This window comes from Artemia sp. Qi Xiang Cuo, chromosome 1 (genome assembly GCF_049724085.1).
Source record: "Artemia sp. Qi Xiang Cuo chromosome 1, ASM4972408v1, whole genome shotgun sequence".
Lineage (NCBI taxonomy): Eukaryota > Metazoa > Arthropoda > Branchiopoda > Anostraca > Artemiidae > Artemia > Artemia sp. Qi Xiang Cuo.
In genome coordinates this window covers 67,742,567-67,760,663 of record NC_142794.1, presented here as the reverse complement: position 1 = coordinate 67,760,663, position 18,097 = coordinate 67,742,567, and the positions used below count along the sequence as shown (strand labels likewise).

Here is an 18,097-nt window from a genome sequence, read left to right as displayed (position 1 = left end):
CTCCAATCTTTTTCGACTATTAAAAAGGTATCTAGCCCTTTGAATTTCCAATCAAATGAGCCTTTTTTGAAGTTTCTACGACAATGCTTTCTATAAAAATCTTATATGCCCACAGGGTATAACTTACAACCATTACCCTGAGGGCTGTGGGGGAGTGTCCTCCTCAAAAACATAATTTCTATCTAGAAATCAACTACGCTGACAAAATGGCTATCTCAAAATTTTGATTGAATGTTTTGAGAAATGGTGGGCGTGGAAGGGGTGTTAGTAGCCTTCCAATCACTTTCGACTATTAAAAAGGGCACAAGCCACTCCAATTTCCAATTGAATGAACCCTTTTCGAAGTTTCTACGATAACTTCTTTGATACAAAGTGCCCTGGTCCAGAGGAAAAAAACAATAAATAATACATTGTGCCAACATTGTTCTTATATTCCCCCAGGGCATAATTTAAAACCCTTGCCCTGAAGGCTGTGGGGGAGTGTCCTCCTCAAAAACATAATTTCTATCAGGAAATCAACTACACTTAACAAAATGGCTATCTCAAAATACTTGATTTTCAATCTGTTGGTTTTGAACTGAAAATCAAGTATTCTGTATTAGGCATCAAGACATGGCTAATTATAGGAAAAAAGCCAAGACAGATAGTCCGAGTAATTGAGAGACAAAAAGTGTTTAAATGGCACGGGTAAATGGTGGGAGTAAGTATGACTCTCTTAATGGACAAATACTTGTGTGTTAGTTTTTGGAAAGGCACGCCTGCCTAGAGTCTCAAGAAGGATGACCTAGAGAGACTCACTGTCCAAAAAGAGTCATACTTACTCCCACGATTATACCCATGCCATTTAAACATTTTTGCATCTCAATTACTCGGACTATTTGTCTTGGCTTTTTTCCTACAATTAGTCATGTCTTGATACCTACTGAAAAATACTTGATTTTCAAAATCAACAGATTGAAAATCAAGTATTTTGCAGTAGGCATCAAGACATGGCTAATTGTAGGTAAAAAAGCCAAGACAGATTGTCTAAATAATTGAGAGACAAAAAGTGTTTAAATAGCACGGGTAAATGGTGGGAGTAAGTATCAGGGGCGGATCCAGGATTTTTCGGGGGAGGGGCGCAAAATACGTTGATCCGATAAACTTGCGTTAGGAGCAAGTTTAATTAACGGAACTTGAGTTAATTAAGTAAATTACACTACTTTAGACTACGCTAAGGGGGGCACCCCTCGCCCCCCTGGATCCGCCACTGGTAAGTATGACTCTAGGCAGAACTTAAGTTGAAACTTAAGGCAATGTTGAACTCAATGAAAAGACACCAAGTGTGTCCAAGTTGTCAATAGGGTGTATGTGCATACTCTCAGGGGATATCCAACTCATTCAAAAGACAGTATATGGGCCCAGGTTCCAAAAAGAGCATATCTGCAATATTTCAAGAATGGCTTAGTGTATTTAATTGAAACTTTTAAAGAATGTTGCAGAAAATAACCAATACAGATACAGATAGATATTTTATTTATGAAATATACATAATACTACAAAATACACCTGTGCACATGCCTGGTGGCATAATTGAGCGCATTAAAAATTACAACAAAATATTAAACACCGTTAACAAATTAAACTAAAAAAAAAAAAACCAAAAAAACAAGCCTCTTGGACAACTGCCCAGATACAAAAAAGGTAAATAAAACCAGAATCAACCATCAGAGATAAACTTCCCCACCATTCTTCGAAACTGCCGGTAATCAGCACACTCTCTATTATCTAGGGGAATAGAATTCCACACCTTTGGACCAATATGCCTCAAACTAAATCCTGCTCTAGTTGGTTGCCTAAACTCCTGCGAAAAATTAAACCTGAGTGATGTCGGATAGAATGACGCTGCGAGTTAAGAGGGAAAATTCCATGGAAATCTGATGCTAACTGGCCAAAAACGTACAGTAACAGAAACGTAAGTAACAGAAGACCTATTATCAAACTGAAAAAGTATCCTTATCGCTTTATTTTGTAAAATTTGAAGGGGTTTATATTGTGTTTCTGTGTGAAGCCCACACAGAAACACAATATAGAAAAAGAGGGGGGACCAGAGAAAAGTAAATTGATTTAAGTATATTAACCGGAATATCATGGCGGATACGGCACACAATCCCAACATTCCTAGAAACATTTAACAATAGAGTTTTAACATGTTCATGGAATGACAAATTTTCATCTATAATTATTCTAAGATATCTAAACTGTTGTACCCATTTCAATTCCACATTATTTAAATAAAGAGAAAAAGCATCAGAATTGACCGAACCAACTCGTGAAAATAGCATATACTGGCATTTCCTTTCATTTAATCAAAGAGGGTTTTGACAATACCACTCTAAAGTAGTTGATAGAGTACTTTGGATGTTCGGGAAAAGCTGTGTTAAATCTGAATGGGAAGAAAAAATCACAACATCATCCGCAAACATAACAATTTTGCAGATTGGAAGAAACTCAGGCAAATCATTAATAAAAAAAAGAAATAGGGTAGGACCCAAAACAGAGCCCTGAAGAACCCCAAAATTTACGGAAAATGACTTAAATCGGATTCCATTTTTACAATCATGGCATTCAATTTTTCTTTCAGCAAGGTAAGATGCAAAAAAATGAAAAATTTGAAGAAAATCCATATTTTTTAGTTTATTTAGTAAAAGATGGTGATTAACCGAGTCGAAAGCCTTGGCCACATCCAAGAATATAGCCAAGGCATTCTGACCAATATCCAGCGTATTATTTATTTCAATTAAAAGCTGATGTACTGCTAGTTCTGCTGATTTTCCTTTAATGAATCTGTACTGCTAAGGATGCAATATTTTATCATAACATAAATAATTTTGAAGTTGTTTATGAGCAATTTTTTCCAAAATTTTACTAAAAACAGATAACAGTGAAATTCCTCTATAGTTTGAAGGATCTGGAGAAGCACCACCTTTATACAATGCTAATACATGGGCATTTTTTAAAACATCAGGAAAAACTCAATTTAGTAAAGAAAAATTAGAAATATGTGCCAACAATGGGGCTATATTAGGAGCTATTTGTTTCACAATTTGTGTAGAGAACCCAAAATCATCCAATAAAAAACTTTGCTTTAGTTTCATTATATGTTTTTTAACATCCTGAGGTGTAATTTCAGAAAAATCAAATGAGTTTGGTGCTTCATCATCAACAACAAAATCAGTCGACTGACTCTCTTGCCTATTTGTACTCGATACAATCCTAGACCCAATAGTACTGAAATGCTTGCCAAAAATATCCAAAATTTCTTTTGAATCCGTCACTTTTGAACCATCAAGTTCAAGACAATTAACTCCAGAGCTCGAACGATGATTGGGGCGGATTTTATCATTGATTAGCTGCCATGTCTTTTTCATATTTGACTTACTACTACTACTAATAACAACTCACCCCAGCACCAAGCCGCCTGAGGCCAACACAGCTACGCACGCTCCTCCTCCGCCCCAATCTATTCAAAGCCTCCCTTTTTACACCCGCCCACGAAGTTCCCATTTCCTTTAAATCTTTCTTTATGACGTCCTCCTACCTCAAACGGGGACGACCTGTTGTCCTCTAAACCCTAGATAGCTGGCTGAAAAGGATAGTCTTTGGCACTCTTTCATCCTTTATCCGCAGGATGTGCTCTAGTCACCTCATCTTTTCTTATGTTATAACCGTATAAAGTAGTATTGAGACCAATTTTTCGTATAGCCTATTGTTTGAAATACGGTCAGTCAGCCAGGTACCCAGAATAATCCTTAAGCAATTTCTCTGGAAAACATCTAGCAAATCTTCATCCGCTTTTCTGAGCGCCCATGCTTCAGAGCCATATTTGACCACTGTCATCACTGTAGCTTCTAATATTCTAATTTTGGTTTGCAGACTTATCTTCCTATTCTTCCAGACTTTTTGAAACTGTGAAAAAACATCCTGAGCCTTGGCTATTCTATATTTAACATCTTCACTGCTCCCACCATCTTTACTAATAATACTATCAAGGTAAGTGAAGCTGCCCACCTGATCAATCTTTTCATTACCCACCGTCACCTTTTCATTTTCACTTATTCCTAGCCTTAGTGACTTAGTCTTCCTAACATTAATTTTCAAACCATTTCTAGCACCCTGAACTCGCAAAACCTCTAAAACTTCATTCATTTTGCTCACACTTTCATCTAGTATGCTTAAATCATCAGCATAATCCAAGTCCAGGAGACTTTTTCTCCCCATTTGATTCCGTGGTCTCCCATTGCCTTTCCTGTGCTCCTTAAAACAAAGTCCATCAAAATGATACATGTAAAAGGGGATAGAACATAACCCTGCTTAACTCCTGATTTAATACAAAACCAGCTGCTAACCTCATTTCCTACCTTAACCGAAGCATTGCTATTCTCGTACATAGCAATAATCACTTTAACGTATTTGTCTGGTTTATCATGCAAGGATAATACCTTTGCCAAAGCCCTTCTATGAACAGAATTGAACGGTTGCTCATAATCTCAAATATTGAGTACCAAAGGTGTTTGAAAACTCAGGCGCTTCTCAATTATTAACCTAAGAGTGAAAATTTGCTATCCACTTCCCTTTCTAAAACTGCATTGTTCTACTCTTAAAACATTGTCGATGGCATCTCTCAGTCTAAAAATTATCATATTACTAAGTAATTTACTACCTACAGAGACCAGACTAATGCCTCGATAATTACCACACTCACTTTTATCACATTTCTTTTAAAGTGGCTTAATTAAGGTTTTCCTCAAATCGTTAGGTACCTTTTTCAAAAATCATATTCATAATCTTCAGTAACTTATTTCTAACCTCAGACCCACCATATTTAAGAAACTTGTTTACCACCCTTTCTGCACCTGGAGCCTTATTATTTTTTAATCCTTTTAGTACTGTTGCTAATTCCTCCTGACAAAACAAATCTTCCGTCACATCCAAGGTATCACAAACTTTTTCATTTTCCTCTGTATTTTTTCCTGCAACTCTATCTTGGTTAAGCAAATTCTCAAAATGTTTGGCACATCTCTCTTTAGTTTTTTCCTTATCGCTAATTGCGACCCCATTCCTATACTGTAAAAATTTATTGGAAAAATATTTTCTTTTAGCATATCTTATAATAGAATTCAGTTTATTTATATAAGTTCTATATTCCTCATAAAATACATCAGATTGGGCAGCCAGATACTGTCGGTGGTTTTTCCTTTTCATCTTAAGTGACGTCAAAATACCGTCCGTAATCCACGGGTCAAATTTTTTTGAAGACTTTCAGCGCAAAACTTTCATCTTGTCGATGTTGCTTGATCTCGGAGTTGCATCATATCATGGATAAATTTCGAAAAAGCATCATTAACATCATCTGAATCGAAAATGGAGGTCCAGTCTTTATTATCAATCAATTCACGCAAAAGCTTAAAATCAATCAATTTTTTCTGTTGGTAAGAATTTTTATTCCCATGTTTTTTAAATGCAGGTTGGGATAAACTTTGGGTTAAATCTAAAACAACACTAACTGGAAAATGATCAGACATGTCACATATACTAACAGAAGACTTTATCGTTTTAAAAGAAACACCAGAAAAATAAATGTTATCCAGCAAAGTTACAGTAGTCTTTGTTACCCTCGTAGGTAGCGAAATACTTGAAAAAAGGCCTAAACACAGCATAATGTTCAGAAACTCTTTATGAAAAACCACATCTAAATTCAACAAATCAAAATTGAAATCACCTGAAATTATTACTGGTTTTTTACATCCACCAAGTTTTACAACCAGGGGCTCAAAAATCTCAAAAAACTCTTTGGGGTTACTTTATGGCGGTCTATAAACTGATCCAAAAATAAAAGGTTCGCAGCCAATGGGACGTAATTCAACAAATAGAGTCTCACATAAACCTTCTTCCCAAACTGAAAAATCATCAAGTGTATCAATAGACCAATCCTGTCGGACATAAATTAATTGGCCACCTTTCGTACTCTCAGACCTACACCTTGAAACAGACTTCATACCCGAAAAGGACAGCATAGACATTGGAGACTTTTGCGATAAAAGTTTCACATACAGCTACAATATCTTTAGGACTAGAATTTAATAACAACTTAAGTTCACTATACGCACTCTGCAATTCTTGCGCATTAACATGTAATACCCTTATCGGGAATTCACATTACTCAACTTTACTAGTTAAAGGGAACTACTAGTTAAGTTAATCCGAAAAATCACAACCGGTGGATTTCTGACATAATGTGCATCTTTATCATTCCCAGTCGAATCATTAAGTATCGCATCTAAGTTTAAACAGGATTCCAAAAACGACTGAAATCTATCCATATCACTAATAAACAAAGGAAAACTGAATCAAACTCCAATTATTCATAGTGAAGGTTCGTTAGCCAGATTGAGGATCTAAGCCACATCGGTTATTGTTTTGTATGGTATAATTTGCGAGCCATTTTTCGCAAAAATGATGCCTCTCATCGTCCACACATTCTTATTTTCAAATCTGTATCGAGCAAGCTTGAAAACCTCCTGCCTCTCCCTAGTTAACGCTTCATTAACAAAGACTTGGGAACCCTTCAGCATTTTTCGATTTCGAAGTATTTCGACTGCTGCAGCTTCTGAGATCAATGTAAGTTCGGTAGGGGCTAGAGCTTGATCATTAGCTCCTAGACATTTAGCCCCCTTAATGATCGATTTTTCAAGCTGAAGTCCCATTTGCAAATTTAAACGATCAAGAACTTTCTCACCTAGTACCGGGAGATCACGGGCAGTTGTCTCGACACCAGCAACAATGACTTTATTTGGAAGGGCAGACTGACCTAAGTTGTCCAACTTCGACTCAAGTTTTCAAGCTTGGACTCATTTTGAACAAGTTTTACTCGTAAATCCTTGAGAGCCTTTTCAACCTGCTAAAACTTCGACTGAAACTGCATCTCAATTGCTTTATAAACGGCTAGCGTAATCGTGTCTAAAAATTCCGTTTTAAACTGCGACGGAGATATATCTAACTTGGAAAACTCTTCGTCCACTTTTTTCCAGATCTTGTCTTCTACACCGCTTCGCAATTCCTTCAGATCAGTTTGTAGAGATAGCACAGATTCAGATAAGTCAGCTGGCAGTCCATCCGAATCTTCGATACAAAGCTTAATCGCTTTTTGTACATTTTTTCTCCCATCTTTTACCGCTTCAGAATACTTTATTGAGTAGCGCCAAATATTATCAGACATCACAATCTTGGTTTCGTCCGTTCTATAACAGCAAACTTCATAATTGAATTGACCGTCACAAACAGTAATCACTCTTAATTTGGCACAGCCAAAGTTTGTAATATTTAAACTGTGCAAATACGCGATCACCTACCTGCATAGCTGAAGGGAAAATTCGCTCCAAAATCCACTCTTAAATACTCTTAAATAGCTTGTAATGATATCCGATTATAAAGGAAAGCTTGCCATACAGGTTTGTTAATAGTCCAGCTAATCTTGCAATGATATCCTGTTCACAAAATAAAAACTTGTCATACAGGTTTGTTATATAGTTGAATTGTTTATCCAGTGTTCACTCAATGAAAGCTAGTTTGAAACTTATACACTGTGTTCATCCAAGATTTGAAATAGGGTATCAGTAATATCTCAGGGAATGGCTAAGGGTATTTAGCTGAAACTTCTAGGGATGTTAAAGTAATCAGTCAGTGTATGCATCCAGGCTGTCAAAAGTGCGAATCTGCTAAACCTCAGGGAGCATCTAAGGGAATTAAGTAGAAACTTACAGGGAATGGCGAAGGAAGGGTTGAACATAGTCAAAAGATACAATGTGTAGCCTATCTAGGTTCTCAAAAGTACAAATGACGCTATGGCCTTTAGATGGTTTAGGGAGGTTCTAGCCCTTCTGCTGTTTGTCATAATATCTGTTCATTTTAAGTTTGACTAAATTATTCATTTTATTTTCTGTTCGTTTTAGGATTCATTTATTCATCCATAGAAGCGTCTTATCTTTGTTTGATGTTATTAAATGTATTAGTCTTTGTCTTTTTTGGGTTTTTTAACTCTTAATATAAATTTCTCTTTTCACTCGTCATAGGTTTTTATATGGATCTTTACTTTTCTTTAAAATACTTTTTTTTGAAAATGTAAAAAAAAAACACAACTAATATCCATTAAAATTCTGAGAGGGGAAAATGAGGTAATGCAATAAAGATTGCTTTAAAAATTTTAAAGTTTCAAATTTTAGGAAGTAAGCTCCTAACCTCTTTTTTACCATGAAGAATGTTTTTAAAAACGAGGTTGGGGGAGGGGGCTAATGTAGTTATTTTTCTAATTAAAAATATTTTATTTTAGATGCAATTCTGAGAACTGGCCTAGTGCAGAAAAGACTCACCTTACTATGAAGTTGTTTACTTTGTTTCAGAAAACAATTCTCTGCAAGTTTATTTGGGATTTTCGAGGTTATTGCAAATTGGAGAATACTGCCAAATTAATTCAGAACACCAATAACACAGATAAAACAAGGGAGGAACCCAAAATTCCTGAGCCACCAACATATTGCTGTATGTCTGGCTGCTCAAACTGTGTGTGGATTACGTATGCTGAACAGCTCAGTGAAATATTGAAAGATGGTGGTGAATCAGCCTGTAGAGAAATAATGAAAAACGTGGAAGACCCAAATATGAGAACATTCTTATTAACAGAAATGAGTCTGATGAAGTTCAAATGAAACTATCTTGCAACAAATAGCTTCTGAATAATTATTTGGGGTCTGGTTCAGAGGTGCTATGTGATCTCTGTTTCACTTATGGAGACAGAACTTTTTTTTCATTCACGGTTCTTAGAGATCGTGTAAAATAATGGGATATGTAAACCATTATAAAGATTTTCAGTGAATCAACACATTTGTTTAAAGAAAGCATGACTGGCAACTTTTTTTTTAAATATTTAGACTGTCAACGTTTTTTAAATATTTAGACTGTCAACGTTTTTCTAAATATTTAGAAATTGGCCACTACTGAAAAAAACATGCTAAACAAATACAAATAGTACCATTCGATTCCTTATTTTATGCTACTTCCATCATCTTGGTTGCTTTTCTGGCAATGTACCCTCTCTCCCCTGATGATGCCATATATAGCTCTGACAATATAATGTTGGAAAACTGACGAAAAGATATTTGGAAATAGTATAAAATAAGAAATCTAATGTTACTAATTATATCTGTTAGGATGTTTTGTTCAGAAGTGGTCAGCCACTGTCCACTAAATATTTACCAAACACCAATCCAAGATTATAAGCACTTGAAAAAAGAACAGAAAGCCTATTTTCTTGAACAAATTATGCAAGATATAAGCTGTTCTCTGTTAAATAAATATTTGTTCAAAATTTTCAACCGAAACTATTATTAAAAAAATATTTTAGAAACAAATGTTGTTACTGCAAAATTTATTCTGGTAATAAAATTTCTCTTTGTAAAATCAAATGTTTATATAGAAGAGTGTAAGCATGGGAACATAAAACATGGTATATACTTGTAATTAGAAAAGTTACGCATCAGGTTCACTTTTATGAAAATACTGAAAAATCCCTGCTTTCACACCTGATAGTCGTATCTGGTATTTTCAGAGTTTTGAGATAATTGCCAAAGACCTGGATAAAAACGTGATTGAATGTGCATTACTCTACGGATCTTTCCTTTGAAAACACCTCAGAAGTGTGAAAAATGGTAAACACGACCTTTAGGTATGATGGGGACGAAATGGCGTGGACAGCAGAGTTGCCAGAATGGGCGCACTTGTGCCATTTGGGCGTTTTTTTTTAGCGCATTGAATTTTTTAAATCGACGTATTTTTTTTTTTTTTGGGGGGGGGGGCAACCGTTCATTCTGCACATTTTCGCTTTAATGGCGGTGCAATTCTAAACCAGACATCTGGTGGTTGACAAAATGGAGCACAGGTTCAAAGGCAAAGATTGTAAGATGTAATTACTACAACATTGAAATATCAATGGTAAGTTCAGACAAATAGGATATTGGAAAAATCCCTTAAGAATTTTGTTTCAATTTTCAACGTGAAACTTTTGATTCTTAGGAAAACCTTAAAGGTTTTTAGGGTTTTGTCTGGTGTTTAGATACGTCTATAATTTTCGAAGGGTTTTACCAATTATAAAGTTATCAAAGTAAACGATAAAATAAAATATCATAAAAACCTGACAGAATTTCTTTAAATTCAAGTTGAAGATAGTGACAAAACCTTTATAGAATGTCGTCAAAATCCTATGCATTCGACTTAGCACAGGACAGGAAAGGTACAACGTTGCAATGAGTCAAATATCAGAGACGAATCTCCAAATCCAAGGTCGTACCGCGCAAGGAGGGTTTTACAAGATTGTGCAGGGGGTGGGAAATGTGGAATAAAAGGGTTGCAAAGATGATTATTTCACTAGATCAAGAGGTAGAGGTTTTGCAGTATGAAAGAAGTCTTTCTGATTACCTGCGCCTCTACGCGGCGATGAAGGGAGTTTTGTTTAAACTGAATTCAAAAAAAGGAGGGATTGAAGTATATTATTGAATTGAGGGGGAATATTTTTTCACTTGGGGTAAGAAGGAAGTATTTAGGGAGAAGGCAAGGGCAGGATGGTCCTTACTTTTGCCCCATGAGTGAAAGTAGGAATGAGAGTGTGGGTCGTGTGATGTATGAGTGTGAGGAATTGAGTGAGTTGCGAATGAAGTGTATGGAGAGTGTAGGTTTGATGAGAGATGCCTGGTGAATGTGGTGAGTGATGAATGTTTTGCAAGTGTTACAAATTTAGGATGATTTCTCAGGCTGGCAATGGAACACAGAAATAGATATCTCTGATTTTTGTTTTTCTTTGTTTCTGCATTGTCATGGCCTAATGGATTTTAGTGCAATAAAACTTACTATTATTTTTACTAGACTACAAAACAGACTTTTGGCAGCATTTTTATTCATAATTCCTGCAGTTTTCCTGTATCAAAAGTAAGAAATCACGACGACTTCCCATGATAACACATGGGACGAATTACAGCTTGGTGGTCAGATCCTAGCCAAGAAACATGCAACAAGTTAAGCACACAATTGTAACCCTCTACTCCCTTCATTTCTACCCTTCCCTTTCAACAGTGTCTGGTCTAGTTCAAACTTAGATGTTAAATAAAATGAAAAAGGCAAATTTTATTGATAGTACGCAGATAACCAAATCGATAATAAAATCCGTGTTTATAGAGTAAAAATCAAAATATAGAAATTAAGGGGAGTTACAAGTGCATTGAAGAGATAACACCCATGACCTCAGCAATATTGGACTGTATTTCATCAGAGCTTTCCACTATATTGAGACATGAAAGTTTACCCAACAACAACTCTTCTTCCTTATTTCCTGAGCATTTCAAATAGACTTGCATCATCTCAATCAACTAAAATGAAAAGGAACTTGTTAATAACTACGGACTTTCAGGGAGAAGTTACCATTTTGTTTGTGCAGATATATATTGAACTGTTTACGGTTCTGGGTATGAAATTTCTAAGTACTCGATACGTATAAACATATGATGGAGTATGTTAAATAATTTATAACAAAATTATGTAATTTTAATAGCAATATTACCCAAATCAGTCAGTAAAAATGACCAACCAGTCGGCAAAATCCGTTAGTCCACCCCCTATGTTTTGGAAAGTGGCTCATTTGTCAGGAACAACTAAGCATTAATAACTCACTCTTTATCTTGTCCCGAATAGTGCGTACACGTGTAATAAGTGCCAACTTTAACAGTCGAAGGTAATCTTTGTTAGCGGTTTGTAAAGCATGTTGAATCCAAAATATCCTCAAATTGCAGGTAAAGATTTAGCAGACACGGTAGCAAAAGGAGTTTCCCAACAGGACCTCATCACTTTTACCAATATTACTGGTCCCGAATTCCTGTATTAAGTCAGTTCAACTTTGATTAAGAAGAGGATTGGTTCCGTTTATCATATACTCAAATCCTAGATCTATATGATAATAAGTAACCTTCAAAAGAGATATACCTCCCATTCCATATCAGAGACAAAGCTCAAGCTTTGCCTATAATGTGTTATAGTAAAGAGCCTTCAGGCTTCAATATATTATTATTATTTTCCTAGAGCGACTTCATTTAGAGGGGCTGGTCATATAAGCTTTAGAAAAGGCCCACTCGACTGAAAATTGAGAGTCAAAAATGATCAGAGGGCAACCAATTCCCCTCCTACACCATTTTCCCCCCAATGACATCCAATCAAAATTTTGAGATAGCCACCTTGTTTAAAATAGTTCAGAGGTCAAATAACTATGCATCCAGGGTTGGTATAGCCCCCCAAAACCCCCGGGACAAAAGCTGTAAGTTATGCAAGTTGCCCATTTTTTACACATAAAGTTTTTTTATTGGGAAAAGGAGGCATGTTTGATGCTGGGTCTCCAAATAGGCTTAGGGTATTAACGTGAAACTTTTAGGAAATCGAGTGGAATATCAAACAAAATAAAAACACTCCATATGCATGCTGGCATTGAAAAGGGCGTATCGGCAGTATCTAAGGAACGGCTGAGGATATTAAGTTGAAATTTCAGGGTATTTTGAGAGGGTTGTTGAAGAATGATCTGGGGTTAAACAGCCCCCGCCCTGCCCTTTTTAAATCCCCCCTCTCAACACTTATCGAAACTTAGGAAGGATATATCTTTCCAAATATTTGAAAGGTCTAACAATTATGCCCCCGGGGATGCCATGCCACCCACAGCCCCATCGGGAATGCATGTAAATCATGCAATTTGTCCATTTTTTACGTCCAGGATTTATCATTGAGAAAGGGGAATGTTTGATCTTGGGTGTGTTTGAAAAGACTAAGCGTATTGAAATGAATTTTTTGGGAATGTTGAACTAAATCGAAAGAGATTAAGTGCATCCAGGTTATCAAAACGGCGTATCTTCAATATCTTAAGAACGGGTAAGGGTATTAACTTGAGACTTTTAGGGTACTGCTACTGTGACTGCAACTGCGACTACTTGCTACAGCGACTAAGGTTACTTGCGACGGCGACTACTTGCAACCTCAACTACGAGTGCGACAACTCGTGACTCTGACTCCAATTATTTGCGAACAATTACTTTCAGGAAAGGTTGAGAGGGATAATGGACAAAATCAAAACACATTATGTGCATGCTGGTTGACGAAAAGGCGTGTGAGCAATAGCTCAGGGACTGCTGAGGGTGTTAATTTGAAAATTTCAGAGCAAGTCCAGGGGGATGTTCGGAAATGAGGAGAGGCCAGCCCTCTCTCATTTGTCCTCTTTAAATACCCCCTTCCCCTGGCACTGAGTGTAATTAAAGGAAATTTTTTCTTCAAAATATTCAAAAGGTTTAATAAATATGCCTCCGGCGATGTCAAGCCTCCACCAGCCATCAGGGCAAGGGTTGTAAATTATGTAATTTACCCATTGCTTACATACAGGATTTATCACTGGGAAAGTGGGAATTTTTTGTTGTGGTTGCCCCCCCCAAAAAAAAAACAAAAAAACGAAGGATGTTAAGGTGAAACGTCAGGAAATATTGAGGGGGACGCCGAACTAAATCAAAATACAATATGTGCATCCGGGCTATCAAAATAGGAATCTACAATATCTTAGGAACGGTTAAGGGTATTAAGATGGAACTTGCAGGGTCACTACTACTACTGCGGCTGCAACTGTGACTACGAGTGTGACTACTTGCGAATACGGCAACTTGCGACTGTGACTACTTCTTCTTGCGACTACTTTCAGAAAATGTTGAACAAAACCAAAACACGCTATATGAATGCTGGTTGTCAACAGGCCGCATATTCAATGTCTCAGGAAAGGCTGAGGGTATTAAGACTTTAAGGATATGCTGAAAAGTGCCTGGAGGGCAAAGGGTTTTTTCAGATGCCCCCTTCTCTAAACACCAATCAAAATGTGAAATAGCCACTTTTTTTTCAAAATAGTCAAAAATTTTAATAACCATGCCTCTTGGGATTCCATGCCACCACAGCCCCCAGGGAAAGGGTTTTAATTATGCAATCTGCCCAATGTTTAGATATGGAATTTATTTCTGGGAAAGGGGGGTATTGTTTGACTCTGGGTGTGTCAGAAAGACTAGGGGTATTCAAGTGAAACTTCAGAGAATGTTGAGGGGGATGTTAAACTAAGTCCAGCAAGTGAACAGCACTTGCTGGACTACTTGCGACTACAACTACAACAAATGGAAAGTATTTGCAAGTTAAGTTTGACTACTTGTGACTTCGACTACGACTGGGACCTACGACTACTTGCAAAGGCTGCAATTGCGACTAACTGCTTGCGACTACTGCTGTGACTACCGTCTGCGACTACAACTACTTGCGACTGCGATAATTTGCAACCGTGGCTACTTATAACTGAGACTGCTTGAGACTGTAAGTACTAGCGACGGCGACCGCTTGCGGCAGTGACAACTTATGACTACGAAAATACGAGCGCAACTCGACTCCTTCTGTGGCTCCTTATGACAACTCGTGAATGCAACTGCTAATACTTGCGACTGTTACTACTACTCCTAGTACTGCCACTACTACTTTTTCGCAAGCGACTGCAAATATTACAGCAAGTTCTACTACTACCACTCAAACTATTTAACTAAATCAGAAGAGTTTAATTGCATCCTGCTTGTCAAACTGGCATAGTGCATCCAGCTTGTTAAAAAGTAGGGCTGTACGCCCCCCAAAAGGAGGACTGACGCCCCCATGCCTTCTAAAGACCAGAACATAACCTGTACTTTACTAAAAACAATCCTTAATTCGAGCTGAATGTTTCTATTTCTCACAATATCGAAAGAAAAAGAAATCACTACCATAACCAAGATTACCGAGAAAAACAAATGAACGGGAACACTTAAAATGTGTTTTGCTTTCAGTAAAGTGAAAGCTATGTTCTGGTTTTTAGAAATGTTCCTAAAACATTGTATCTATGCTATTTTGACAGCCTAGATGCACTTACTCTTTTTGATTTAGTTCAATTTTAAGAGCAGAATTTATAATTGTAGTAGCCTTGAAAGTTTAAACCATCAGTCGTTTACCATCAAAGTTTACCATCAGTCGTTCTTGAGATATTGCTGAGACGTCTTATTGACGACCAGCATACACATAGTGCCTTTTGATTTTTTTTTTTACAGTAACATAATTTCCGTGGAAGTTTCCACTATATACCCTATTCCCACTTCTGAGATATCCTGCCTGGATATTTTGACAACCTGGATGCACTTAAGCCATTTCGATTTAGTTCAAAATAGCAGTAATAGTAGCAGTGCTACTACAACTACTACTATGTACTACTAGTACAGTAGTGGTAAGTTTAGTTAAGTTTATTAATAAAAAATAGAACTTAATGAAATGCATACATATATATATATATATATATATATATATATATATATATATATATATATATATATATATATATATATATATATACATAATACATGGAAAAACAAAGTCTTTCAACTAAATCTTCAAGCCTGCCCATGAACTTGCAAAGAAAAGTTGTCCTAGGGGCGTACAAGGCATAGAAGAAAAAAGAGAAAATTTTAGTATTAGTTAATAGCACAAATTAAATATACCAGAAATACTGATACTATAAAAAAAAAATATATGTATATGTGTATAAATAAGAATACATAATTCCTTGCTGAATTGCTACTGGAGTCACCGTAACGACAAAAAAAAACTATCCAAATAATCCACTACACTCCTTCACACACCTCAAATTACAAAAGAATAAAAAAAAAAAAAAAACGAATAATAGCTTAGAACTCGTAAATAGGATACATTTTTTCCTTGACTTTATTTCTAAATTCTTCAAACCATTTTAGTAGTATGCACATAATGCATTTTTATTATTTCAACATCTCAAAGTTCCATATTCTTACCCTTAGCCTCAGTAGTAGTAGTCATAGTAACAGTAACAGTAGTAGCATTAGTAGTATGCACGTATTGCCTTTTGGTCAGTTGAACTTTCCCCTTATGATGCCCTGGAATCTTCAGCTTCATACGGTCCCTTCAACATTTCCTGAAGTTTTCACCTCAATATCCTCAGTCTTAGTAGTAGTCACACAGAGACAGTAATTGTAGTAGCAGTAGTAATAACGATAGTAGTAGTAGTAGTAGTAATAGCAGTAGCGTCCAAATATTGCCTTTTTGGTCAATTGGTCATCCACCACATCATTCCCTGAAAGTTCCAACTTAATACCCTCAGTCATTCCTGAGTTACGCCCTTTTGACGACCTGTCTGCGAATTGCATAACTTATAGCCCTTGCTCCAAGGGCTGTAGGGAGGGGCAAGGGTGACATCCTCAGATACATAGTTACTGGGTCCAGGGGCGAATCTCCAGCATTTTTATTGGAGGGGCAAGAGGGGTCCATATCTAGATAGTCAAAGGGCATGGGATCTATAATATTTTTTTCTCACCACATTATTGGGAGGGGGACAACGGCCCCCCCCCCTTGCCACCCCCAAACGACGCCCCTGACTGGATCTTTCAACTATGCCGAACAAGATGGCCATCAAAATTTTGATTGGATGTATTCGGGGAATTAATGGACGTTAGAGGGGGGCTGGTTGCCCTTTAATCCCTTTTGACTCTTAAAAAGGCACTAGAACTTACAATTTACAACATAATGAGCGTCCTTCTGAAGTTTCTACCACAACTCTTTCAATACGAAGTGCCTTGATGAAAAAAATACATTGTGTCCACATACCTCTTTACTTAGTCAGCGCTGATGCGCTGCCAATGATTAAAGCACACTGTTCAAAATACAGATAGTTCTTAATAAAACGCAAATGACGCAATAGGCTTCAAAACTTTTACAGTTTAGGGAGGGAGAAGAGGACAGTAATCAGACTCCTGTTTGTTTGTTCGTTTTAAGTTTGACTTGAATATTTAATTCAGTTTTTACTGGTTTTAAGACTTATTTACTCATCTATATCAGTACCATGTCTGTTATCTTTGTTTGATATGATCATTTATTTGATTTAACTTAAAAAAAACTTTTTTCACAAAAGCAGTTTTTCAGAGAAAAGTTAAGAGCTACTTTGACCAAAACACGAGCAGAAATAAATTCAAATAATCTATACAGCATAAAAGTACTATAAATCACTTTCAATAAAAAAAATCAAATCCAAAACGAACAGAAAATACATAAGATAATTCCATGATCACTGACATTCTTACCCCTCTCCGCAAAATTTTTTGCAGAAGATTCAGCCTGAAAAATTCTCCTTAGCATACTTTCATTTGAAAAAGACTAAGTTCTAATCATTTTTCAATCACTCCGGAAATCCTCCTTTCCGTGGAAATTATTTCCCAGAAATCTAAACACGCTGAAAATTCCCCACGGAGAGTTCCCCAGGAACATTTCTACATCGAGAATTCAGTAGGCAAAGATAAAGTAAAACAAATAAAAAGAGTTTCGTATAGGAATTCTGTCAAATCCCCTCAATGTAAAATATCCCCTGGAAATATCCCTCCACACAGAAAATTCCCCATGGAAGTTCAATCCAAGCACAAAATCCTCCCCTGAAAAACATCTGTATACTTCGCACTAAAAAATACTATACGTAAACAGTGGCCAAATTTTATAACGACTTTGGGGGGAAAACGGGCGTAAGGGGCTAGTTGCCCTCGAATTTTTTCGGTCACTCCAACGTTTTTGGCACTAGAACATCTAATTTTTCTTTCAAATGAGCCCTCTCCCGATGGTCCAGAACCGTTGGTTCGATATGACCCCCCCCTAAAAAAAAAGAAAAAAAGACACGCATCAGTGAGCCTTCTGCTGACAAAATTCCACATTTTTGCAGATAGGAGCTTGAAACTCCCCAATAGGGTTCTCTGATACGCTGAATCTGATGGTGTGATTTTCATTAAGATTCTTTGACTTTCAGAGGGTGTCCCTCCCTTTTTCGAAAATCAGGAAAATTTTCTCAGGCTCGTAACCCCTTATGGGTTTTAAATGAATAAGCTAAATGAATCTTATATATTTAAGTTGATATGTAAGTTTGGTA

The 18,097-nt window shown here is 36.6% G+C and overlaps 2 protein-coding genes across 2 annotated transcripts in view; one reads left to right on the top strand and one right to left on the bottom strand.

Moving 5' to 3' along the window:
* Window positions 1-1,720: 1,720 nt before the first annotated feature.
* LOC148956631 (uncharacterized) lies at window positions 1,721-9,854 on the top strand. Its single transcript, XM_089096003.1, has 2 exons — window positions 1,721-1,954; window positions 8,369-9,854. Exons 1-2 carry the CDS (start codon window positions 1,920-1,922, stop codon window positions 8,742-8,744), a joined length of 411 nt encoding a protein of 136 aa, XP_088952129.1. The 5' UTR covers window positions 1,721-1,919; the 3' UTR covers window positions 8,745-9,854.
* Window positions 9,855-11,197: 1,343 nt separating this feature from the next.
* The window catches only part of LOC148956630 (uncharacterized), a 92,420-nt gene continuing 85,520 nt past the window's right edge, over window positions 11,198-18,097 (bottom strand). Inside the window, exon 6 of the mRNA XM_089095994.1 lies at window positions 11,198-11,453. Coding sequence (XP_088952120.1) covers window positions 11,295-11,453 — 159 coding nt within the window. The 3' untranslated portion in view covers window positions 11,198-11,294. The remainder of the gene's footprint in view (window positions 11,454-18,097) is intronic.